The following is a 25,837-nucleotide window of genomic DNA, read 5'->3' as shown; positions in this document are numbered from 1 at the left end:
GCAACAGAAAAATATTTAGGTTGCCTAGCATGAACACAGAACAAAGCGCGAAGTAAAATAATATTGTATTTGGTCGTGTGTGATGGTGATATATAGTGAAATTTTGTAGTATTCCTCTTGGATTATAGGTGACGTTTCCGTGAGTTCTACCCCATTCTTCATGAACATAACGTGTGTTATACGACGTGAAGAATATTTTCCGTCGTTCGTCGTTGATGCACGTACATTCAGAAAGCGAGTGAAACTATAAAACTTCGGCGATGGTAAAATACCAGTTAAATTTTGCTGGTTCAGTTTAGGTTAGACTTTTGAAGTTAAAAACAAATAGTTAATTCCCGTGTATTTTTGTGAAAAGCATGACTGTACTGTACTATCACGAAGTGTCACCGGCTGAAACTGAAAGTGCAGTGTTTAAAATCAGCTATAGATTAAGTTATGATGGTGTCGTCACTGCTGTGAATATAAATTTGGAAATATGTGCGAGTTTATGGTTGAAAATATTCTTAAAAGACCTTTGTGAGGCAGATCATTCCACGCAAAATGCATCCTTATAAAATGGTAATGTTCACTTTAGAGAGTGTAGTGGGGCTACGACTGCTTGTATTTAAAATTTTTTTTTTTTCCGCTTGGGAGAAAGAATACGATCTGCTCGACTAAGTGGTATGTTCCTAGCTATCAGTGGAGAGATGGCGTGGAATGACATTAGTAGACGAATAAGTTTGAGTGCTGTCTTTAAAAGTAGGAAAGATCACAATATGAAGATAAAGTTGCAATTCAAATTGGGGCAAACACTCGTTTATAGGAAGGGGAGTTGGGGATTGGAATAACTTACCAAGGGAGATGTTCAATGAATTTCCAATTTATTTGCAATCATTTAAGAAAAGGCTAGGAAAACAACAGATATGGAATCTGCCACCTGGGTGACTTCCCCCAATGCAGATCAGTATTAACTGATTGATTTATTGATTAATTATAACGAATGATGTTTTCACCGCACGCTACTGGATAGAAGGCAATTCGGGTTTAGAAAGGTTATTTCTGTGCTCATATCGCAGGATTCCAGCAAGATCTTTTAGATTCTGGAAGTCAAATGGACTTTATCGCTATTGACCTGGGAAGACTTGGACGAAGGAGGTGAACAGCTCAACTAATTAGAATATTCCCAGCTATCAGGGACAGATGGCGAGGAATGACACTAGAAGGCGAATAATCTTCAATGAAGTTTTTAATTGTAAGAATTATCATAACATGAAGATAAATAAGGAATTCTAGATGACACATTGAGGCAAATACTCGTTTATAGCAAAATATTTATGGATTAGAATAATTCAACCAGGAGATGTTTGTTCAATTTCCAACTTCTTTTATAACACTTAAGAAAATGCGAGGTAAACAACCAATACGGTATTTGTCACGTAGGTTAGGTCCTAAATGCAGGTCAGTGAAGATTGATTGATTGATTGATTGATTGATTGATTGATTGATTGATTGATTGATTGATTGATTGATTGATTGATTGATTGATTGATCGTGTTAGAGACACAGATTTTGCAATGATGATATCAGAACGGCAGTGGAATGCTAGCTCAAGAGCCAGGGCACCATATTTTACGGTAGTGGCATCGTAAATATTTTCTTACGGTTAGACAAATGCGTCGATCTGCATGGAGGCTATGTGGGGAAATAACGTGCCATGGAAAGAACACAGTGCATAGTGTGTTAGGTGGCAGTTAACAAGCCATACAGTAGTGTGCATTGCCTGACTCATCACATGTCAGTGAGGGGAGTGGACAAGCGGGAAATCGGGAAAGATAAATTTAAAGCATCATTTCATGTAAGTTTTCGCGTTTGTGGCCTGTACCGCGTGAAAACACTGCACAAATTAAATAAAAATATGAATATTCACAGAATGTACGATACATAAACAATTAACAGAATTCAATTATCACTAAACATATCTCGTCAGTGGCTTAAGGATTCTAAAGTCGGGTTGGAAATGCCCCGCCTGTTACATCAGGAAATCTAAATAACATTGTAAATAGTTCTTAATACCTGTCAGTACCATATGACGTGCTTGCAATGCTTATTTTAATTGCATAAGTTACGTTACATGGGTTTGTCGTTTCAGTCATATTTTATAGGGTGGCGAACTTCGACATGCACGAAATGTACTGTGTTTACCGACATGCTTTATAAAACAAATGCACACAACTCACCCGAAACTGGCAGGAGTTTTACTACTAGTATTTCAGTTTTGTACGCCAGTCGGTTCAGGATACCTCGCATGATAATAATAATAATAATAATAATAATAATAATAATAATAATATAAAATGAAAAATGAAAATCCACAACCTGTTTCCACACATTTTGACTGGGTCAGGAATGGAATGAATGAAGCCCCCATCTAGCGGCGAGGATAGGAAATGTGCCGGCTGCCGAAGCCTGTCGCACTCCTCTGGGGCAATGACAAATGACTGACAGATGAAACTGAAATATTGATGGAGAGTGTTGCTGGAATGAGAGATGACAGGGAAAATCGCAGTACCCGGAGAAAAAACCTGCCCCTCCTCCGCTTTGTCCAGCACAAATCTCACATGGAGTGACCGGGATTTGAACCACGGAATCCAGTGGTGAGAGGCCGGCGCCCTGCTACTTGAGCCACGGAGGCAATACTAATAATAATAATAAGAAGAAGAAGAAGAAGAAGAAGAAGAAGAAGGAAAAACGCTACATTATCTGGGCATGATGAACAGATGTTGTTCAGTGATACGCCGCCAATAATAGTAAGGTTGCAAGCGACCGAGCGACGCGTCAGTATAGTACGGTAGCGCACCGCCCAGCGTTATCAAGCAAGACAGCTTGGTCGGCTACATGCTGCATACCGGGCGAGTTGGCCGTGCGCGTAGAGGCGCGCGGCTGTGAGCTTGCATCCGGGAGATAGTAGGTTCGAATCCCACTATCGGCAGCCCTGAAGATGGTTTTCCGTGGTTTCCCATTTTCACACCAGGCAAATGCTGGGGCTGTACCTTAATTAAGGCCACGGCCGCTTCCTTCCAACTCATAGGCCTTTCCTATCCCATCGTCGCCATAAGACCTACCTGTGTCGGTGCGACGTAAAGCAAATAGCAAAAAAAAAAAAACACATGCTGCATAGGCTGACACAGAAGTTGCTCACGATGGAACTTACATTCCTTTATCGATTTTTCAGTGAGATTTCACTAGGAGGAAATAAAAAAACTCCACAGATCGATTTTTGTTTCAGAACACTATGTCCTCTTATTTCCGTAACTTATTTTCAGACAGCTTGTCTATTATAAACTCACTATTCAGTCCACTTTGTAGGATAACTTGTACGAATGCTAAATATATAGTCAACGTACAGTAGAAGTGAGTGGTTAGTTACGAATCAACTACAGTTGTAATATCTCGTAGATTTACTGGATAAGTAATCACAGTAGTTCAGCTTGCTCCTATGTAAATTATTCAAGTTAATTGTGATTTTTATAGTTGGGGGAGACCAATCGAGAGATTGAAGAGAAGTGTGCAGAGGAAGCTAGTCGTCAAGCTGAGAACTACCTCCAGCTACAGAGGGACTCCAAAGATCGCGAGGCTATGGACCGCGCCGAGCTCAGGAGGTTAAAAGGTCTTCTGAAATCTTCTGAACGACAGCTCGAGTTGGCGAAACGTCGATCTAGAGCGGTATTCGCACAGCGCGGAGACATCGAGCGCTTCCTGGGATCTGCCTTGCAACACGTCCAAAATCAGCTGGCGTAAGTGAAAATTAACCCTACTTACTCTGTATCAATCTAGCAAGGGGGATAAGGAGGATAATAATTGAAGACCTTTCCGGGAAAATGAAGTAACTAACAAATCAGTACCGAGTATTCGGGAGATACTAGGTTCGAATCCCACTGTCGGCAGCCCTGAAAATGGTTTTCCGTGGTTTCCCATTTTCACACCAGGCAAATGCTGGGGTTGTACCTTAATTAAGGCCACAGCCGCTTCCTTCCCACTCCTAGCCCTTTCCTGTCCCATCGTCGCCGTAAAACCAATCTATGTCGGTGCGACGTAAAACAACTAGCAAAAAAAAAATCAGTTTATCAGGAAAGAGGAAAATTGAATCGTGCACCCGAAAAACATGACAATCGCCGCTGAGCAAATCTGTAGGAGAGGGAATTATAAGTGGCTTCAGCTCATGCTGCATCCACCTAGGACGGACTGTGCACGTATCCTGTTGTTTCAATTTACTTCACGCAACGAGAAAGACTAGGAATCACGACAGAAGAGGCCTCAATTCCACCGAAAATTCCTTCTTTGCTAAAGTTGGCGCTGGTCTCGCTGTTCGGCCGCAGGCTTCAATTACTTTCTGAGCTTTTTTCGTGGTGTACACTACTTGAACCAACTGCAAATCGACGGTCTAACTCTAATACCACGTATCTGACAATGCTGTTGCTATCCATTAGTTTCTTTAACAATGGTCACACCTTCTAGCCACATATTGATATGCAGTCCATCAGAACAGTTTTTGTTTTGATCATTTCACCGGGCGAGTTGGCCGTGCACTCGCATCCGGTAGATACTGGGTTCGAACCCCACTGTCAGCAGCCCGAAGATGGTTTTCCGTGGTTTTCCACTTTCACACCAGGCAAATGCTGGGGCTGTACCTTAATTAAGGACACGGCCGCTTCCTTCCCATTCCTAGGCCTTTCCTGTCCCATCGCCGCCATAAGACGTATCTGTGTCGGTGCGACGAGATCTGAATTTGCCAGATGTCAATTGGGAAGGAAATGCGAACGACAGGAAGCATGACCAACAAATGGCAAATAAGTTAATATGGGAAGGACAGCTGATTCAGAAAGTGATGGAACCAACCAGAGGGAAAAATATTTTGGATGTGGTGCTGATAAAACCAGATGAGCTCTATAGGGAAACTGAAGTAATAGATGGTATTAGTGATCATGAAGCTGTTTTTGTGGTAGTTAAAAATAAATGTGATAGAAAGGAAGGTCTTAAAAGTAGGACTGTTAGGCAGTACCATATGGCTGATAAAGCAGGTATGAGGCAGTTTCTAAAAAGTAACTATGATCGGTGGAAAACGGTAAATAAAAATGTAAACAGACTCTGGGATGGGTTTAAAGAAATTGTTGAGGAATGCGAAAACAGGTTTGTACCTTTAAGGGTGGTAAGGAATGGTAAAGACCCACCTTATTATAATAGAGAAATAAAGAGACTAAGAAGGAGGTGCAGACTGGAAAGAAATAGAGTTAGAAATGGCTGTGGAAGTAAGGAGAAATTGAAGGAACTTACTAGAAAATTGAATCTAGCAAAGAAGGCAGCTAAGGATAACATGATGGCAAGCATAATTGGCAGTCACACAAATTTTAGTGAAAAATGGAAGTGTATGTATAGGTATTTTAAGGCAGAAACAGGTTCCAAGAAGGACATTCCAGGAATAATTAATGAACAAGGGGAGTGTGTATGTGAGGATCTTCAAAAGTCAGAAGTATTCAGTCAGCAGTATGTAAAGATTGTTGGTTACAAGGATAATGTCGAGATAGAGGAAGAGACTAAGGCCAAAGAAGTAATAAAATTTACATATGATAACAATGACATTTACAATAAGATACAAAAGTTGAAAACTAGAAAAGCGGCTGGAATTGATCAGATTTCTGGGGATATACTAAAGACAATGGGTTGGGATATAGTACCATATCTGAAGTACTTATTTGATTATTGTTTGGCCGAAGGAGCTATACCAGATGAATGGAGAGTTGCTATAGTAGCCCCTGTGTATAAAGGAAAGGGTGATAGACATAAAGCTGAAAATTACAGGCCAGTAAGTTTGACATGCATTGTATGTAAGCTTTGGGAACGCATTCTTTCTGATTATATTAGACATGTTTGTGAAATTAATAACTGGTTCGATAGAAGGCAATTCGGTTTTAGGAAAGGTTATTCCACTGAAGCTCAACTTGTAGGATTCCAGCAAGATATAGCAGATATCTTGGATTCTGGAGGTCAAATGGACTGTATCGCGATTGACATGTCTAAAGCATTTGATAGGGTGGATCATGGGAGACTACTGGCAAAAATGACTGCAATTGGACTAGACAAAAGAGTGACTGAATGGGTTGCTATATTTCTAGAAAATAGATCTCAGAGAGTTAGAGTAGGTGAAGTTTTGTCTGACCCTGTAATAGTTGAGAGGAGAGTTCCTCAGGGCAGTGTTATCGGACCTTTATGTTTTCTTATATATATAAATGATATGAGTAAAGGAGTGGAATCGGAGGTAAGGCTTTTTGCGGATGATGTTATTCTCTATAGAGTGATAAATAAGTTAGAAGATTGTGAGCAACTGCAACGTGACCTCGAAAATATTGTGAGATGGACAGCAGGCAATGGTATGTTGATAAAAGGGGCTAAAAGTCAGGTTGTGAGTTTCACAAATAGGAAAAGTCCTCTCAGTTTTAATTACTGCGTTGATGGGGTGAAAGTTCCTTTTGGGGATCATTGTAAGTATCTAGGTGTTAATATAAGGAAAGATCTTCACTGGGGTAATCACATAAATGGGATTGTAAATAAAGGGTACCGATCTCTGCACATGGTTATGAGGGTGTTTAGGGGTTGTAGTAAGGATGTAAAGGAGGGTGCATATAAGTCTCTGGTAAGACCCCAACTAGAGTATGGTTCCAGTGTATGGGACCCTCACCAGGATTATCTGATTCAAGAACTGGAAAAAATCCAAAGAAAAGCAGCTCGATTTGTTCTGGGTGATTTCCGACAAAAGAGTAGCGTTACAAAAATGTTGCAATGTTTGGGTTGGGAAGAATTGAGAGAAAGAAGAAGAGCTGCTCGACTAAGTGGTATGTTCCGAGCTGTCAGCGGAGAGATGGCGTGGATTGACATTGGTAGACGAATAGGTTTGAATGGCGTCTATAAAAGTAGGAAAGATCACAATATGAAGATAAAGTTGGAATTCAAGAGGACAAACTGGGGCAAATATTCATTTATAGGAAGGGGAGTTAGGGATTGGAATAACTTACCAAGGGAGATGTTCAATAAATTTCCAATTTCTTTGAAATCATTTCGGAAAAGGCTAGGAAAGCAACAGATAGGGAATCTGCCACCTGGGCGACTGCCCTAAATGCAGATCAGTATTGATTGATTGATTGAAGCAACTAGCAAAAAAATTTGCTCATTTTCCTATGTGAAGTGCAAAGGAAAGTTAACCTTAAATGCAGTACATTATACCAGACGTCATCACGTAGTTGCTCTAGGGAGCCGGTGCTACTTGCTCCGCTCGGGAAGGGTTATTGTCACGTGACAAGAGAGCAGCAGTCAAGCGGGTTGCATACCGTGGCCGTACTGTACTTGCGCCATTGGCCTTCAATACATACTACGTCATGCACTTCCCCTACTTGCTCGCTAAGCTGCTCTCGTTCCTCAAGAGCGGGGAGCAAACTGGCTCCGAAGGCATTTCACTCTCGATTCACGATGCCTGCATTATACTATACGAGTCCGTAAATACGTCATGCAAACACGCATTCCTACAGTATGGTACGGTAAGGTTTATACGCATAGGAAAATTAACTCAACGAAAATTGTTTTGATGGACTGCGTTTCCACGTGTGGCTGGGAGGCTTGACTAGTCTTAAGGAATATAATGGATATAAAGAACTTTGTCCGAATAATGGTATTAGAACTAGGCCATTGATACGCAAGTGTACACATGAGTTCATCTATTATAAACAATAATTTATTGTAATAACTTAATGTTTAAACAATGACATAAATTGGAAGAGATACAGTGGAAGAAGGGATGTACCATCTTTATTTATCTACAAAATTATCTACAAGTATGGCGTATACAGGGTCTCCCCTATGAACTCAGACCGTTCAGCGGCGTTTTTACTCTCCGAGACACAAGCAGCTGTACGGGAGGCACGCGCATACTTCTTGACCTTGCAAGAAGCGTCCACGTGTTCGACCTAGCATCAGCAGCCGGACTGAATCTCAGCTGTTAACCTGATGATACAGTTGTCATTGCAACACCGTTTTTTCATATGTAAAGGTTATTTAAAGTACGAGTCGACTCGACGGGAATGTGATGCATTTGTTCAGTAATTTTCCCGTGAAGTGCCACCTTCATGAGCACAGATTCACGTAATTGTAAACAAATTTGGAACTACTGGCTCAGTGCTCAATAAAAAACACCCACGCACACGAACAGTTTCAACAGAGGGAAAGCTAGATAATATTGGTTCGAATCTTGAACGGTCACCGAATAAATTACTCACAAAATTAGCACAAGTAGGGGTCTCGGTTTCTTCAGCACACAGAGCTACAACGATGTTACACATCAAGCCGTACAGGTTTACACGGGCCTATTGATCCAGCCACAAGAGTGAGATATTGTGAGTGGTATCTTGCATCATTGAATGGTCGTTTATACGAGCCACTGCTTGTGTTCTTTTAGAACGGAGACCTGGTTTCATCTTAATGGTCGTGTGAACAGTCATAACTCTAGCTATTGGTGTGCAGAGAATCATAATGGTGTTTGTGATGTCCCTCATTATGAAGGATGACACTTCCAGCATATTTTATAAGGTAAGATTTCATATTAAATTGTATACAGGTTCAAAGCAGGGCGGCTGCGCGCGACGTAACTTGGGCTGACGCAGCTGCTGTAGCGCAGAGTACAAACACCGTGCGCTCGGTCTGTGTTCATAGGAGAGACTCTGTATCTTACATTTTTACATAACAGAGGAGAAATCCTGTTCATGTACTTGGAACACAAATGATAGCAAAAAGTATTAGTGTTAAAATAACAACAATAAAAATGTCAAGAAAATATTAAGACAGGAAATATTTCAAAATATATATGTTAATTCGTCTACGTCATTTATTTAAATGATTTATTACGTGATGATGAACTAGCACAGGCACTGTCCATCATTTTGACTGATATTCCATCCTTATTTCACAGAGGACAAAGTTTTGCTGGCTGTAAACCAGCTTAAGGTTCAAATGTAATACACGATAACATAGAGGCATGATGAAAATCTCTATTTCACTGAAATCTTTCCTTCTTTCAATCTTAATCCGTTTACCCTCCAAGATTAGTTCTTCCCTCGGACTTAGCGAGGGATTCCACCACTACCGCTTCAAGGGCATTGTCCTGGAGGGTGAGACTTTGGGATGGGATACAACTGGAAAGGAGGACCAGTACTAGCCCATGTGACCTCACGTGCTATGCTGAACAGAGGCCTTGTGTGGGGGTGAGGATGGGAAGATTGGAAGGGATAGACAATGAAGAGACTAGGAAACAGCTGTGGCCTCATGTTAGGTAGTATCCGGGCATTTGCCTGGAGGAGAAGTGGGAAATTACGGAAAACCACCTCGAGGTTGGGTGATGTGCGAATCGAACAACTTCCCCCGTCTACTCAGTTGACCTCCCGAAGCTGAGTGGACCCCGTTCCAGCCCTCGTACCACTTTTCAAATTTCGTGGAAGAGCCAGGAATCGAATCCGGCCCTCCAGGGACGACAGCTAATCACATTAACCACTACACTACAGAGGAGGACCATTGCAATCTCATTCAAAAATTTGCTGGTTACATTCTTATTCCGGGGAGGCCGTCGATTCGGTTAGAAGGAATCAGTTATATAATTACCTCTGTATTACCGAGCATTACCAAAGATGGTTTTCCGCATTTCTTGTTTTTACACCAAACAAATACCGAGGTTGTGCGTTACTTAAGGCCACGGTCAAGTCCTCCCCTATCCCGTCGTAGCCAGAAGAACTAACTGTGTTGGTGCAATATTAAAACACTTGCAAAAGACACGATTTCCATTAATTATTCCTAATAGATCCACTTACAAAGTATAGTGGCTAATAATCTCTTAGTTTTCTGCCTCGTAGCGCAGTGGATAGCTCAACTTGCTTTCGGCCAAGGAATCCTAGGTTCGAGTCTCAGCCGAGTATTGGGATTTTAACCAAGACAGGTTAGTAATTGAGGCGTTGGAATGGGATAGGTAGTAAGTTAAGTAAAAATAATCGAATTATTTTTTCATGCAGAACGTACTATACACTGATACCAATGCCATGGAAAAGGTAGCAAGTCAACTGGTACAGTAGGATAGTTTCTACGATTGGCGCAAGACGGAACGTGTGTTAAGTCCACGAGGTTTGGCTTGGACAAGGCAGTAAGTAAGTCCGTGCCTCTGGTGGAATTAGGTATAACCTTTACCATTCGTGTAAACCTTGTTTATAGGTATTATAGTTCGTCATAGTGATACTTCAGTTGCCAGAATGCCTCCGAAACTTATTCCATTCAAAAATGTTGAGTCCTTCTTGCCAGCATCTAACATTATGTTCATACTAGTTCCTTGTTTTTAGAAACAGGTACTACGTGTGGCTGCGTGTGGTTTCAGGGAAAGATGCGAAAATAATCAGAGAGGCTGAACATTTTCGACCATTTCATGTAATCATGATGACGCCTGGGGATTTTCGTGACTTCGCCATGGAAAGCAAGAGGTATTTAAATACCCAACGCCTTAATATTAGCACTGTGAGCTGGATAAGGATTTGAAGAGCCGTGCTACCCTCATTCAAGACAAGGCAATCCAACGAGCTAGAACCATGGAAGGAGCACAATATCCTCAAAAGAGGACGGTCCTATCACGTGAACAACAGCATACAGACCTCAACCACTTGGAAGGAGACTAACCATCATCGAACCCAAAATCTGAATTTCTTGGATGAAAAATATTTGTTTTATCGTGGAATTTTAGCTTGAAACATACACGTCAGATGACAAACTGATTACACAGTGATTTTTACAACGTATTTTATGGCACAATTTGTGCCTGAATCATAATTAACATAAATTTGTGTGATAACTGCTGAATGGATCACTCCTTGATTTTACATCTGTTTCATAATGTTGGAAAAACGTTTTCTTCTTCTCCTGTAAAATTCACGTTTAATGGCTTACTGCCTTTATCATTCAATACCGCAGTTCCTTTCGTTCAGAGACTGAGTGCTTGTATTGTTCCTTTCACACTTGTTCCTCATAGCAGCACCAATTATACTATCCTCCAACGCACTAAGACAGGAGACACCACCCATTCTTAGCAGGAATTCTGTCTTAGAATGGCTTACAAAAGTAGTAAATAGCGATACGAAATTATAAATTACTATATTTTAGTTACGGAGCTTAAACGTTACCACGTTTATGTTAAACCTTCATTGCGTTCTTTAGTGGCAGCTGTCGACTAAAGTTCACATCTACTGAGTGGAGTAAGCTGCCTCTGTGGATCAGCGGTAGAGTGTCGGCCTCCGGATCCCAAGATAGCGGGTTCAAACCCGGCAGAGGTAGTCGGATTTTTGAAGGGCGGAAAAAGTCCATTCGACACTCCATGTCGTGCGATGTCGGCATGTAAAAGATCTCTGGTGACACATTTGGTGTTTACCCGACAAAATTCATTTAATCTCAGCCATAGACGCCCAAGAGAGTTTCGGTTTACTAGATCTGCCATCTAGTGGGGGCCTAGAGTAAAACGGAACGTCGAAATTGACGAGCAGACAGCCAGATGGCGTCAAATTGAAATGTCTGCACACGGTAGCTGAGGCCATACGATTATTATTATTATTATTATTATTATTATTATTATTATTATTATTATTATTATTGAGTGGAGTGTTGGTTAACAAGGAAACCCTTTCATATGAAAGTCTCCTATCTGATTAATATCTGGTACAACGACTTCAGTAGGAATGTTCTTTTCAGCCATACCAAAATTAGATGACCAATCGTATATTTAGCATCTGTTCTGGGGTGTCAAAATTTGCTCATTTGAGCACCACATAGACAGGAGTGAGCGGCGGGAAGCAGGAGCGGCCGGCCAGTTCATCTGCCATCCTCTGCTTTTCTCTCTCGTACACATATTAATTTCCTAACCTAGGCAATCGTTGCCACTCAATGGGGTGTATGGGACCGTGCGATCCTGTGTACACATGTAAGTGCAAAAATAAATATTAGTAAATTAATTCATGAACACGTGTTTTCCCCCTCGGTTTTGTTAAGCGAATATGCGCGGAATACTCACCTGTATATCTCAAAAGCCAAATCAGCCTCTGCTTAGTTTATTGCAGATTCCTGCCGGTCTTCTTCAGCAAATAATGCCATTAGGCTTTGAGGAACGTTTAAGCCATTAGATAGCAGGGTGCGGACATCCGTTGTGATATCTGTTCATAGTTAAAAACAACCATAAGTACTCAAGAGTAAATAGTAACGACACGTAATTATTTACAGATACATTGTAAATTATATAACATTATAACAACGTATTACTTTTGCAATTAAACACAATCACTTCACGTCGCATGGTCATAAAAATGGAGTATTTCCACGAATTCTGCAAAATATTCATTGAGGGCTGCTCGGTCCCGTTTGCCTCATGGAATGGCAGCTATTGTTGAGGCTGGAAAAAAGTATGTGTGCGAAAGAGAGAGAGAGAGAGTGTGTGTGGCAGATGAACTGGCTGACCGCTCCATATCTACCTGCTTCCCGCTGCTCACACCTGTCTACGTGGTGCTCAGATGAGCAAACTTTGACACCCAAGTGCTAAATGTACGATTGGGCATTTAATTTTAATAAGGCTGAATAAAACATTCCTACTGAAGTCGTTCCAAATCTTCATCAAGTCTGATACAGATAAAAATGGTTCCCTTGTAAGTTCTATAATATGTTCTATGGATTTTAAAAATACAGCAATGGCCAGCGATAGGGGATGTGTTTACTGGTAGTTGTTGAAATTCTCTCTCATAGTTCTCCGTGTCTTCTCTTGCAGGAAGGGAGCCAGTTTACGTCCGGGAAGGCTAACTGTAAAGGACATTCTAGCCCTGGAAGACTGCCAGGAGGGCAAAGATCTGCTCGAGAGGATGACAAAGGATGGTCCAGAATCCAGAGTAGACTGGGACGAGTTGTCGTGGCTGCAGAAAGAAAGAGTGCTCCGGTATCTCTTTATGCAGATCAACTACAGTCGAGAAGAAGGTAGGTTATAGGCAGTGCTGGTGAATTCTATCAAAATGAAATTTACTTTAACTGGCAATCAGGGCCACTGAAAATTATGTGCCGACTTCACCACCTGTCTCCTGTTACTCATATTTTCTGCTGCTTGGATCCAGTTCTGGAGGAGCCTAAGTTGTCGAAAGTCTTTCTGCAATCCCATCTTGCATTATGGGTTATCAAGTGGACATGTAGGCCTACCTTCAGGTCTTGCATAGGACAGCTTTTGTCCGGTTGTAGTCTGCGATGTAAATCGCATGTCCTGCCCATCGAAGTCCTCTAGCTTTCTTTCTTTATACAGTGTTGGACTGGTTCAACAAATCATACAGTAGGCCTACTTCGATTTTCCAACGTCCCCAACCATTTTCATCTCGGATAGGTCTGAAGATCATTAGTCTCTCTTCGTCATGTCTTGACATACACAGGGTCTCTACTGCACATAGCATATCAGATACTAGTACGGCAATGTAGAGTTTGACTTTGGTTTTGGTCGATACTGTGCGTGATGTCCCGACTGCTTCAGGCTGTGGAATATTAGGACGCATTTATAATCCGCTGACTGGTGTCTATTTACAGGTATTGTAATGGATGAACCAGCTACAGAAGTACTTAAAAATAGTTTCCATAGCAAAGCTCCATTCCTCACCTCCTACACATAGCTTCCTTACTTAATTTTGTAAACATTAATCTTAAATTAATTTGGAAATTGAATATTTTAATTGTCAGTCATTTGATGCGAGATGAAGTCTGTGGAATGCTGAAAACAGCACAAACTCCCCCCTCCCCTGAGCCTTAGGGATTAACTAATGAAAGTTAAAATCCCCGAACTGACCGGGAATAGAACCTGGGGCCCGTTGGACCAAAGACCAGCGGGCTAACCATTCATACATGGAGCGGACACTTTTGTAATAATGGTGGTTGTTGTTTTGTTTTATGCCTGGAACGTTTTGATCAACAGTCCCAGTATTTACGGACAATCAGTCCCACTTGGTTTTCCTCTGTTGAAACTGTTCGTGTGCACGCAAGTTTTTATTGAGCACTGAGCCAATAGTTTTAAATTTATTTACAATTACGTGAATCTGTGCTCGTGAACGTGGCACTTCACCAGGAAATTGCTGAACAAATGCATCGCATCCCCGGTGAACCGACTCGTACTTAAAATAACTTTTACATACGTAAATACGCTGTTGCAATGATAACTGTCTTACCATGTTAACAGCTGAGATTCAGACTGGCTGCTGAAGCCAGGTCGAACACGTACTGTTCGGAGATCAGAAGAACGCACATGCCCGGTGAGGCACGGGGCGAAGGGGTTTTCACCAGCAGAGCCAGTGACGCAATGGTTACCATAGCAACTCCGCTACTACCCAGGCAACTTTATATTATCTTCTACTGGCAGCTCTTCGCTCTTGTCAGTTGTAATCTAGCAAATTGCAAAGTGCGAGTCAATGTTTTCGTGTAGCAGATAAGAGCAGATAAGAACCGATCTGTCTGGGAAGAACAGGAAGTTCGTGCTTGCAGGCCACATTCCTCATTCTTGCATTCTTCTCATCTCTACACAGTACACGCTCCTTGCAAGGTTAAGAACCATGCGCGCGCCTCACGTTCAGCTGCTTAGGTCTCGGAGAGTGGAAACGCTGCTGGACGATCTGGGTTTATAAGACAGACCCTGTAGCATAAGAATGCAGAAATATAATGGCGAAGGCAGAGAAGTGCCTGACGTTAGGCTGGGTAGGTATACTGCTTTTGTAGGAGAGGAAGAGCCTGCACATGAAGATGGCTGTTCAAACAGTACTAGACTTTCATCTTCAGAGCATCCGACTCCTTGGCTGAATGGTCAGCGTACTGGCCTTCGGGTCAGAGGGTACCGGGTTCGATTCCGGGCCGGGTCGGGGATTTTAACCTTCATTGGTTAATTGTAATGACCCTGGGGCTGAGTGTTTGTGTTGTCCTCAACATCGCTGCAACTCACACACCATACATAGCACTATCCTCCACCACAATAACACGTAGTTACCTACACATCGCAGATGCCGCGCACCCTCATTGGAGGGTCTGCCTTACAAGGGCTGCACTCGGCTAGAAATAACCACATGAAATTATTATTATCTCCAGAGCAACAGGAATCGTCAAGTCAAAGTGAGAGCGAACTATATCCAACCGAAATGTATTACAAGATATTGATGACAGCGTACTGGAGAACATTGTGGCTTCAAATTCTGTAGCAAACTAATGAGGCGCTCTAAGTATATTAGATGTAAATCAAATTTGTAACAGTTCGTTTGTTTGACGTTGTAACGTCGTGCGTCAATTACCCGATACCTCCATTTCTAACTCGTTGTTGGGCTGCCTAACCAGATGAAATGGGGTCGCTCAGCGGATACCTCAGGGTTTTCAAAGGCCGAGTAAGACATGTAATCCTACTTCAAGATACGCTTAACGTGAGTACGAAGAGATTAACAACTCACAGGTGACGCCTATAGAGACCCTTGACACAATATAACGACCGTGAACAATCTTTTTTTAAATCAGAGTTTCAACCACGTGAGAACTGGTCATGGCTAAATGGAGTACTTACTTAATCAAGAAATTCTCTTAGCTAAGCAACTAACTTACAAACTAGGCTACAATGAAAGAACTCATGATACATAAAATTGTAGAAAATAAACAAGATATTTATTGATTAAAATATTTGGACTATTAAACTGGAATGCAAGGCATTACTTGACGTTTCATATTACAAATGCGGATTGTGAGTCAGCGCTGGCTCGTAGAGAGAGAAATAATATGTAGTCATAAACTATCTAGATCAGTTCCTTCGTGAAATAAAATTTGCGTATGTACATATTTACAATCGATCACTGGACATCTAAGGTCCATACTGAAGTTAGTCATTGATATAACACCAACATAATCAAGTTGTTATAAGAGCTCATTTTCTTTAAGATTAATTAAACACGTCTGAATTAAATACACGGTTACGCTGAAATGTCTATTAAGTCCACTAATAAACTCAAACTAGTAATTGAACCAAATCATGTCTTTAAATTGCAGGACTGAACTGTATATCACAGATATTTAATTGCTAATCATATTAGAGTTGAGCGTTGGGAATATTCCAGTAAATTGTAGCTGATACTCAGTAAAAGACGATTCACTAGTAAGGAAATCCATATAAGTAAACATATAAGTAAGTGAATAAATCCGTATGAATAAATCTGTATCAATAAATTCGTATTAATAAATTTGTATTAATAAATTTGTATTAATAAATTTGTATTAATAAATCCGAACTCATGCTTTATTGCCACGTTCTCGTTGTGCATGGATACTATTTACGAACTAAGGCATTTGTTCCTATTGCCTGTCAAATTCGGCTCCTACTCTGACATTTCCCTAGCTGTAGTTCGTTGAGAAAATGCAAGTTCAAACAGAGAATTGTTAATCTATTCAGCTATCTAACTAACTTCAACATAATCTTTGGCTGTCATACACATGTCTTTTAGGCTCAATGTCCCTTTCCTTCGTTATATTCCATAACATTCTACTTCAATGCAAGCTATTTTATTCATACGTAGTTACAATGCAAGCGCTATGTCGCAGTATTCAGACGCATAATATCATATTTATCGGTGTCGTGAATGTCTTCGGTCAAATACAGCTATAAAACGTGTCGTTGTATTCCGATATTCATTACAACACATCTATAGTTGACATACGATCCCGTCACAAGCATAATTCTACAATAGTAAATTCTGTTCATACCTTGGCTTAGGTTACTCCAGCGGTGTGGGCAATCTCACGTATACGAATCTAAAAATGTAGTATGGCATATCTTAAACTGCACGCACTCAATGGCCCCTACGTAGTGCGTATAAAACTTCTCATATCACTATATAACTCATACTTTTCCTCAAGCTAGCACAATTGCAATCTTACTTCAACATCCATATAATATCTTAACATCGTAGCCTCAATATTAACTCGTCGCGTTCCCAAATACTTAACCATGTCAAACTACCACACTATGTTTCTTAAAACAACATTTTAATCTCATAACCTATGATTGAGTTCAATGCCCTTATTGCGAATCAAAACAATGCGTGATTCTATATGTTTATTTTACACCGCGCGCAACCAATTGTGACGTCGACTTGTAGCATTAGCAATACGAAATCTCTGTAATCTGCCAGTATGTCATTACTATCAGCTGTTTTCACAGATTCTTTTTCAAACCTCACGCTACATGCGTGTATTTTGACCGATATACGATGACGAATATACCCAACACATTAGAATCTTATGCTATGTCGCTAGATCACGTAACTACGGACTTAAATATCTCACACTTCATTGGTAACATTCACTTGCACTTCTTATATATCGGTTTATATTAAGCCCATCGGCACATGCCTAAGGCACATGTGTAGGCAAACCAAAAATTATGCGATTAAATATTGTAAATGACTTAGCTCGCTCATGGTTGGTCCTGGTCCAGCTGTTCTGTTCCCAAATGGATGTAGTTGGGTCTGCGGTTAGCTCATGGGTTGGACATCTGGTACATCGTCTGCTTCCTCATCACAGGATTGCTGTCGGTTTCCCGTCGCCTTCCTCATCATGCCTCGGTCATATGGTTTCCCGTCGCCTTCCTCATGATGCCGCGGTTGTATGGCTTCCCGTCGCCTTCCTCATCATGGCTCGGTCGTATAGCAAGATGTACTGGTCCCCAGCTTGGCCCATCATGTATATTTAGCACATCATCCTCATAGTCTTCTTATCAGCCATTAAATTAAGGATTATAGTGCGGTGAACAGCCATTATATAATTCTTTTTGACGTCCGTAATCCTTAAATTTATTATTTCCTTTGTGGCTCTCCGACGTATATCTTCGACCTCGTTGGTGTTGATTCCAGTGAATGTATCTCGGTCGGCCGCTTCTTGTAGATCTTGGGAAACTAATTTCTATTCTGATTCAATAATTCGAGATGTATCTCTTCTTGTATGAGATCCTTTTTTTTATGCTGGTTTGGTTTCCCTTTTGCAGAGTCTCGATCAACTGCGCTCCGTATCCACCCACGCGTATCTCGTGGTACTTAGTTGATTCCTTTTTAATATCTCTAATCAACTCTGCTTATTGTTTTGATAACTTGACTTATTTTCTTCTCGTTTCCGACGCTTTTTCCTATGTTATAGCTTCTGATCCTTCGTTCTCCTTAAAAATTATACCGCGGTCGGTAGTTCCGTCTTCACTCTTCGTTGGGAAAAATTAAGATGGAGATTTCTTAACAATCAAGTTTTCTACTTTTTTTTGTAAAACAATACAGTAGACAGTCCACTGTCCGTTTCACCCTCAATACTCGACCGTTCCATGACGTGTATGGCCTCCTACGTCACCGCAACTGGTGTCTATTCTTTGCTTCCTATAGATTAAATGGGCCATACCTTCTCTCGGCGCCATTTTGAAAGCTGTCGCGGAGGTGTGAACGGGCACAACGTCAATAACAATAAGGTGGTAGACGATAATGAAATAATCGTAGTGACAGATAGAACTTTGCTACCGAACAGTAACACTCTGGTGAATGAATAGCTTCGTTATTCAAACGGTAACCTTCTTGAAGTTTGAAAAGGAATAATAATAATAATAATAATAATAATAATAATAATAATAATAATATGCCAGAGAAGCGACCGGAAAGTTAGAGGTTCCGTAGAAGGTTCATAGATGGCACACAAAGTAAATGGGAATCACGATCCTTAACAACATGTAGGCTACGTATTTATAACCATCGAAATGCAATGCCAAGGACCAAAATTTAATATAATAACAAGAACCATTGAGAATTTTTTAAATGTTTATAATACCTTCCATTAGAGACGAAAGCCACCTCACAAAAGACCGTCTCCGTCTTATTATTCTTTCTCACCGTCCGACTCTCAAAGATTACACAACATACAGATGAGATAAAAAGAAGTGCATTGGCGAACCTCATACCATGGGCTGCCATCTGTCTAAATAGAGATAAATTACACATCGCGCACGTCATACATAATGTCAAGCAGCCTCGACAGACTGACATAAGACGTGGCATAAAATCCGGTACCTGAAGAATATGAAAACAAGACAAGCAGGTTACGAGGTGTGGCTCAGTGGAAAAATTATTAAAGAGGGTATGAAACATTTTCTAAATTCAGTCCTTCATGAACATGTAAGTAATGCAACAGCTCACCTCCGCCACATTCGTCATGTTCCGCTGCTTTCTTCCCGGCGTTTGACATCCACACACTGCCACTGCTACGGGACTGCCGTCAGCCGATTACCTGCGTCAAACTAGGATGATGTCATTGACTCTACACTCTTCATGGACGTTCTCGGCGTTTCTAGTGCAGCGTGTTATGACTTCCCCTGCACCTCCTCTCTCCAACTTGACTATTTAAAAAGCTCTCTTTGTCTGCAACTTCGAGGCTTTCTCCGTCTGTTGGAGAGAGAACAACATATTTGTGTTATGATGATGTAAATTTTCGCCCCAATTTATTTTATGAAATACTTCCTCTCATGCAGAGGCTGCCTTGCGACAAAGTATACTTTTACATTTATATTTAGAAGAGAAATAGATATTCTGTAGTCAATTTTCTGCGCCAAAGTACAATCCCGTATTTTGATATGCTTACCAAGAGGTAAATTATGACATTGGAATATCCATAATACCGTTTGAAACTGCAATTAGTGTGTCTTTTGATACTGGCTTGCTTGAATGCCAAAGTGAAGTTGTTTTAAAAAATTTGGCTTTAGTGAGTTGTATATTCTTCGACATTAGGTATTGTAAACTTCGCATGGCTATGTTCTCGAGTGGTTGTACTCGATTATGTATCCATAAGAGAGCAGCTGGATGTCTAATTCCTTGGTTTGGAACGCTGTTCGAATTTATGAACTTTCTGTGTGTCAATACTCTCTACAACTTCTGGCACTTCCAAATTTGTTTACATTCTTGTACTGCGTAATACTCTTTATCTTGAATTCGCTTACGTTTATCCTGTTGGGCTAAATGCATCTGTGTTACATCCCATGTTTTCTACAACTTGTTGTTTGAAATAGCGCACTATTTTATAGTCAGGTGAATTATTATGGTATGCGCGGACTTTGTAATTTAAAATACTGATCTTTAATTCATTCTCACATTCTATTTGTTCCTATCTTCCCTAATGTTTCTTATTTCATGATGACCAGTTGGTTGGAAAACATCTGTTCTGTTTAATGAATGTGAATTAAATGTTGTTCGGATGAAATCCAAATTGTTGCTATCACCGATTTTTATCATATTTCCTTTGTTATTTGTTGTGAAAAGTGTTCTAATCTTTCGATATTTTGGCGCTGTACTATCCCTAACTACTTGTGTCTTGTGTTTCAATACACCTATTTTGTTCATTCAAAGTTGCCAATTCCTGTTCATCCCCTAGTGTCCTTGTATTTTGTGACTACTTGTACATTGTTATTTATATCTTTCCCCTTTGTATCAGCCACGGTATACTTCTTGTTGCCGAGCTCTTGAATATGTCGCTTTCAAGATCCCTTTTTATCTCCCGTAAATATAATAACCAACCCACTACAGTGAAAAGAGAATCTTATTGAGTGATTCCGGGTTAGGTAGTACGGACCGTTCACTTTTAGGTGCAAGTTTTCCAAGCAATGAGATGGATCGCTGATTTTGCATTGCTTTAATGTTAAAAAACACAAGTAAAGTCACATAATCGATATTTCATCATTGCTCTGCCGCATACAGTCAATTTTCTGCGCCAAAGTACAATCCCGTATTTTGATATGCTTACCAAGAGGTAAGTTATGACATTGGAATACCCATAATATCGTTTGAAACTGCAATTAGTGTGTCTTTTGATACTGGATTGTTTGAGTGCCAAAGTGAGGTTGTTTTAAAAAAAATTGGCTTTAGTGAGATGTATATATTTTTTTTTTTCTCTTCGACTCTTCTTTATCCAATTCATTTAAATCCAATAGGTGCGCTCTGAAGAATAATAGCAGCATTATCAGGTCAGTAGAAAAAGGTATTTTTAGGTATCGTAATTACTTTAATCAAAGGGTTTGTGACATTGTTGATGGAAAGTACAACAATGTATTCACGCCATTGAATTATGTGTTATTCCTCATATTCTATTGATATTATGTTTCTTGCTTTACCAAACTTCCTCTCTTAGGACTTGAGGTAGACTGCACCATTTTGGACGGGAATGGCCCTTACCACTCTTCGTGTGATGAACGTTCGACAATTAGTCACAAAAGTCTCCATACACCTGTGCATTAGTCCACTACTTACATCTTCCGAGGGTTAAAGAGGGCCTTGAGTCAGTCTATCTCCAACCATCGAGGTGTTCACTTGTGTCAGTTCGGAGGGTAAGTGAGTAACTATGCCTAGAAAAGATATATCTTTGGATATTCGTAATTTAATAGTGAAATTACATTATGAAGGTATATCTTATGGGAATATAGCGGAGATTGTGGGGAAGACTCGTGCAACTGTTCAAACAATTGTACGCAATTTCAAATTGAATGGTGGTGTGATGAATAAATCACGCATATTAAATGACCGTGATGTTCGGTCAGTCTTGAAGACAGTGAAGTCCAGTCCACGAGCAAGTGTCCCTAAAATAGTGACAGATATTGCAAACACTACACGAAAATCTGTACATCCCGAAACTGTAAGAAATATTTTATGGGCAAACGGATTTCGAGGACGAAGTGCAAGACGTAAACCTCTAATTACTGGGCAGAATCGGAGTAAGAGGATAGATTTTGCCGCAGAGCATCTTGGGAAAGATGTTACGTTTTGGAAATGAGTTCTCTTTACGGATGAAAGTCCATACAAAGTATTTAGAGCAGGTGGCAGTGGTAAAATACAGGGTAAAGCAAATGAAGGCATGAAAACTGAAAATTTTGTAGGCCCTACCAACCGTCAAACATGTTGGAGGCACTGTGGTGGTATGGCGATCAATGGTGGCGGCTGGGGTGGGAAATTTGTTTTTTATTGAAAGCATAGTGGATCATGGGCAGTATCTCAACACAATGCTCCCACCGTCCGAGAATGGACCCCGTATAACGTTCCTAAACAACTGCACTCACCGCCCCAGTCACCCGATTTAAACCAAGTAGGGCATATCTGGGCTGAAGACCAAAGAAAGACTTCGCAAATATCGAATCACAAATAAAGATACTTTGAAGGATGCGCTAAAGAGGGCATGGTCCGAAATAAGTCCATCGATGACAGAACATCTTGTGTTATCTATGCCTAGAAGACTGCAGGCTTTTATAGACGCAGATGGAGGTCCTACGAAGTATTGAGATTGAACACTGGTGTTGTATGTAGACTTTTGTGAGGTGCTACCTTTAGTTCTTTTTCCATGATTGTCACAAAATAAGTACCCGAATGTTTAGTTTTTTTACGCTAACATTTATGTCACTATAAGGAAGCAAGGTGGTATAAAATTTCTTAATATTTATTTGTGTTTCTTGTATAGATAGAACATTTACTAGATGTATGTAGACTTTTGTGACTAATTGTATATTCTAAGCAAGTTTGTATGCGGTTTAGAGCGTTTAATGTCCCATGATAATACCGAGGTTACGAATGTTGGAAGTCATTATCTCGACTGTCCTCATAGACTGAGCGTAGATGGCTAAGTCTGGGTGGTCATCCAGTTCCCTCAGACAGTCCCCTGTCTAATGAGTTAGCATGGATTTCTGGAGTCCTGTAGTTGCATGATGGTGATGGTGACAATTGTTTTGTTAATGGACAAAAGTGACATTATTAGTTTCATATTTACGTTAATCGTAGGAGTAAAGAAAGTATCGTCTGGGAAGGGGGTCCGTGACAGGCGGGAAAATGAAAGATTTCTTAGGCCTAGTAAAACGAATGATGTCGATAACGAAAGAAAGAGTTGATTGAAGGAATGGATTTTTATTGAACCGCGTCACCCTGTGGGTGGGGTTGGTAGAATAACATCCACAGTATCCCGGACTGTCGTAAGAGTCGACTGAAAGGGGTCCCAGAGGCTGTCAACGTAGGTACGTGGTCCCTTAGCTCAGACCTTGAATTGCTTCCCCTTGTATCAGGTTCCTCACTTTCATCTCTCCTATCTGATCTTCCTTAGTCAACTCTTGTTCTTTCATGACCCTGACGGTATTAGATAATTCAAGGTCTAGGGAATCTTTCATTTTCACGCCCTTTGTGTCCCTTATTTTTTCTTTGGCCGATGCCTTCATTTTTCGAACTGCCGGACCCCTTCAGTATTTTCTGTCTGATTAGTACTTCCTCTTAAAACAATAATCGCCGCCACCACCACATCTTACAACAATGTCTTCATATACCTGGCCTTGTCTGCAAGAATTACAAGGTACAGTATGCAGATCTGGTCTTCCATGTTTGTGCTCTCTACAACTAACAAATGACTGAGACAGAGATTAAAACTGACCACTAATACTCATCAGAGTATTATTCTGTTACAGCTAAAAGACAGTACTCTGATACGTTTGGTGTCATCGACGGACGATCGTGAGTCTTCCATTCTTCACCTCCTGCAGTAATTCGAAGTACAGCGTATGGTGTTCAAGGCTTAGAATTTGAAGCTATAAATTTGAATGGATAAGGTGTGTTGAAGGATCTCTCTGATCCCAGTACTATTAGGTTTATAATGTACAATATCTAGTTATACTCATGTGTATAATAACCGTCAATTTTTAATTGAGGTTTACTGATACTTCTTGTTGGCAGCCAAAACTAATGAGCTTGATGTATTATTAGTTTCGTTATTCGTTATAAGATTAGCATAGTGTTAATTTTAATGCAATATTATGTTATTTCCTAGAATTTGAAATATCTTTGAATAAAAGAATTCTTTTCGATCACTAAGTTTGTCTTATAATACAGTATATATAAAACGCGTTTTGTCTGTACATTGCTCAGAATTTAAAAAAATAATAGTACTTCTGTTTCAGTCGTATCCACAGCAACAAGAAAATGCATTTCTTAATTTTCCTACATGTCTGTCTGTCTGTTTGTACTGAACACATGACCTTGTGGCCCAAGTTTCAGTATGTATGTATTGAACCCTTTGGTCCACACTGAAAGATACCTACCTTCCTTACCTATCAGCAAAATGTCATGAGATCTGTCTCTTGGGACGTATCGGGTTCTTCGTCATTTGCTGAGGTAATAGGTAGGGTTCATTAATTCTAATCTATCTACTCAAATGAAAGGTTTGTTTAAAATATTCCTATTTATTCAAGTAATCTCTGAAGAGTTAATAATTTATTATCGGTATCATTGGGATCCAATCGTGTCCACTGGACTCCACAATCATTTTATACAGAGGGTCAGAACGCTGGTGTGAGCCTTTGACATAACTGCCTGATGGGCATCCTTACTAGAGACCATTGTCTCAATAATTAATTAAAGAAAGGAAAGTCGGCTTCCATGTGAGACTACATGTACCATCATAGTGATTCTTTATGGTCCAGTCCTCGTAACACGAACTCTGGACTCTGGGGATAATTAAGGCAGTCCAATCGGTGTGTGCCACACTGTGGTTATACGGCATGGACCCTTAATTGAATCGATGTGATCTGCGACTATGTCATGGACCGACGTCTAAACTTCTAAGATACTTTAAAGTCATTGTGGATGATGACCGCACGGAAAACGATTCTACGGTGTCATATGGCCCTACTCTAAGTCACTGAGGTTGATGACCCCATGACCATCCAAGTTTCTAAGCTGAAGGCTAAACACAATTAAGTTACATCGGTTGATGCCCAAAGTTTCCACTTTACTAACCCCAGCACCTTTACTGCTCAATTAATCAAATGTCAAATAATGCAACAACAACAATGCTCACAATACTTTGTGGCAGTAAAATCCATTACCTTCGGATATGTCCCCTTAATAGTTACGTTAACATTTACATCTTTCCCAGAAAAATAGACTAAGATTTCCAGAATGCATCTTCAAGTTATTCACTTGATTTAAAGTTATTTCAAAATACGGTTTCCACTGAATTTAATAACTAAACTTTAATTATTAAAAATAATAAAAGACAGCCTACACTGACTACCGTGCACACACGCAATGTATATAGAAAAATAAAGACTGTAGTAATATTAAAAATATACTTTTGCGTAGAAACTGAACATATTTTTATCGAACAATCTCCAAAAATACTTTTGATAGCCTATAGATAGCATACATTTACGAATAGCAATCTGAATAAGAAGACTGCAAATTACACTACTAACAGATATAAACATTTGTTTTAAATTAAGAGATCCCCGAAACTATTGGTTAAACTCCTTTTACAATATTGATCGCCGCATAAAAATGAACTATCGTGAATACTTTTCCACTCCACGCGTAAGACCTGACATCAGTATTCTAATTCAATACGCCCGATCAATTTAACTATTGTATAAGCCGTCACTGAAAGTGTTTGGCAATACCATATAGTATCACTCCACCGTGTATAAGACTACAAAAGATCCACTAAACGGCGCGATTCAGTCTGGAAACACTCAAGGAACTGCAAAAATGACCAGATGCTTACCATGCATTCAAACATAAGTGCCCATTATATGGCGATGTACAAAGGTGTTCATTATTCCTCATAGCATCATCACGCTCTGTGAATCTAGATAAATAATATTAAAGTCTTTGGTAGCTCTCGCATCTGAACTTTCCACGCGTTCTCACTGCAGAGAAACCAA

At 40.2% G+C, this 25,837-nt stretch overlaps 1 protein-coding gene across 1 annotated transcript; it reads left to right on the top strand.

Moving 5' to 3' along the window:
• Nucleotides 1-3,615: 3,615 nt before the first annotated feature.
• Nucleotides 3,616-23,847, top strand: LOC137496930 (basal body-orientation factor 1-like). Its single transcript, XM_068225021.1, has 3 exons — nucleotides 3,616-3,773; nucleotides 12,857-13,059; nucleotides 23,588-23,847. Exons 1-3 carry the CDS (start codon nucleotides 3,616-3,618, stop codon nucleotides 23,635-23,637), a joined length of 411 nt encoding a protein of 136 aa, XP_068081122.1. The 3' UTR covers nucleotides 23,638-23,847.
• Nucleotides 23,848-25,837: the final 1,990 nt, after the last annotated feature.

The sequence above is a fragment of the Anabrus simplex genome, chromosome 1 (genome assembly GCF_040414725.1).
Source record: "Anabrus simplex isolate iqAnaSimp1 chromosome 1, ASM4041472v1, whole genome shotgun sequence".
Taxonomy (NCBI): Eukaryota; Metazoa; Arthropoda; class Insecta; order Orthoptera; family Tettigoniidae; genus Anabrus; species Anabrus simplex.
The sequence above is the reverse complement of the archived record's forward strand: the minus strand, read 5'-3'. Positions and strand labels throughout refer to the sequence as shown.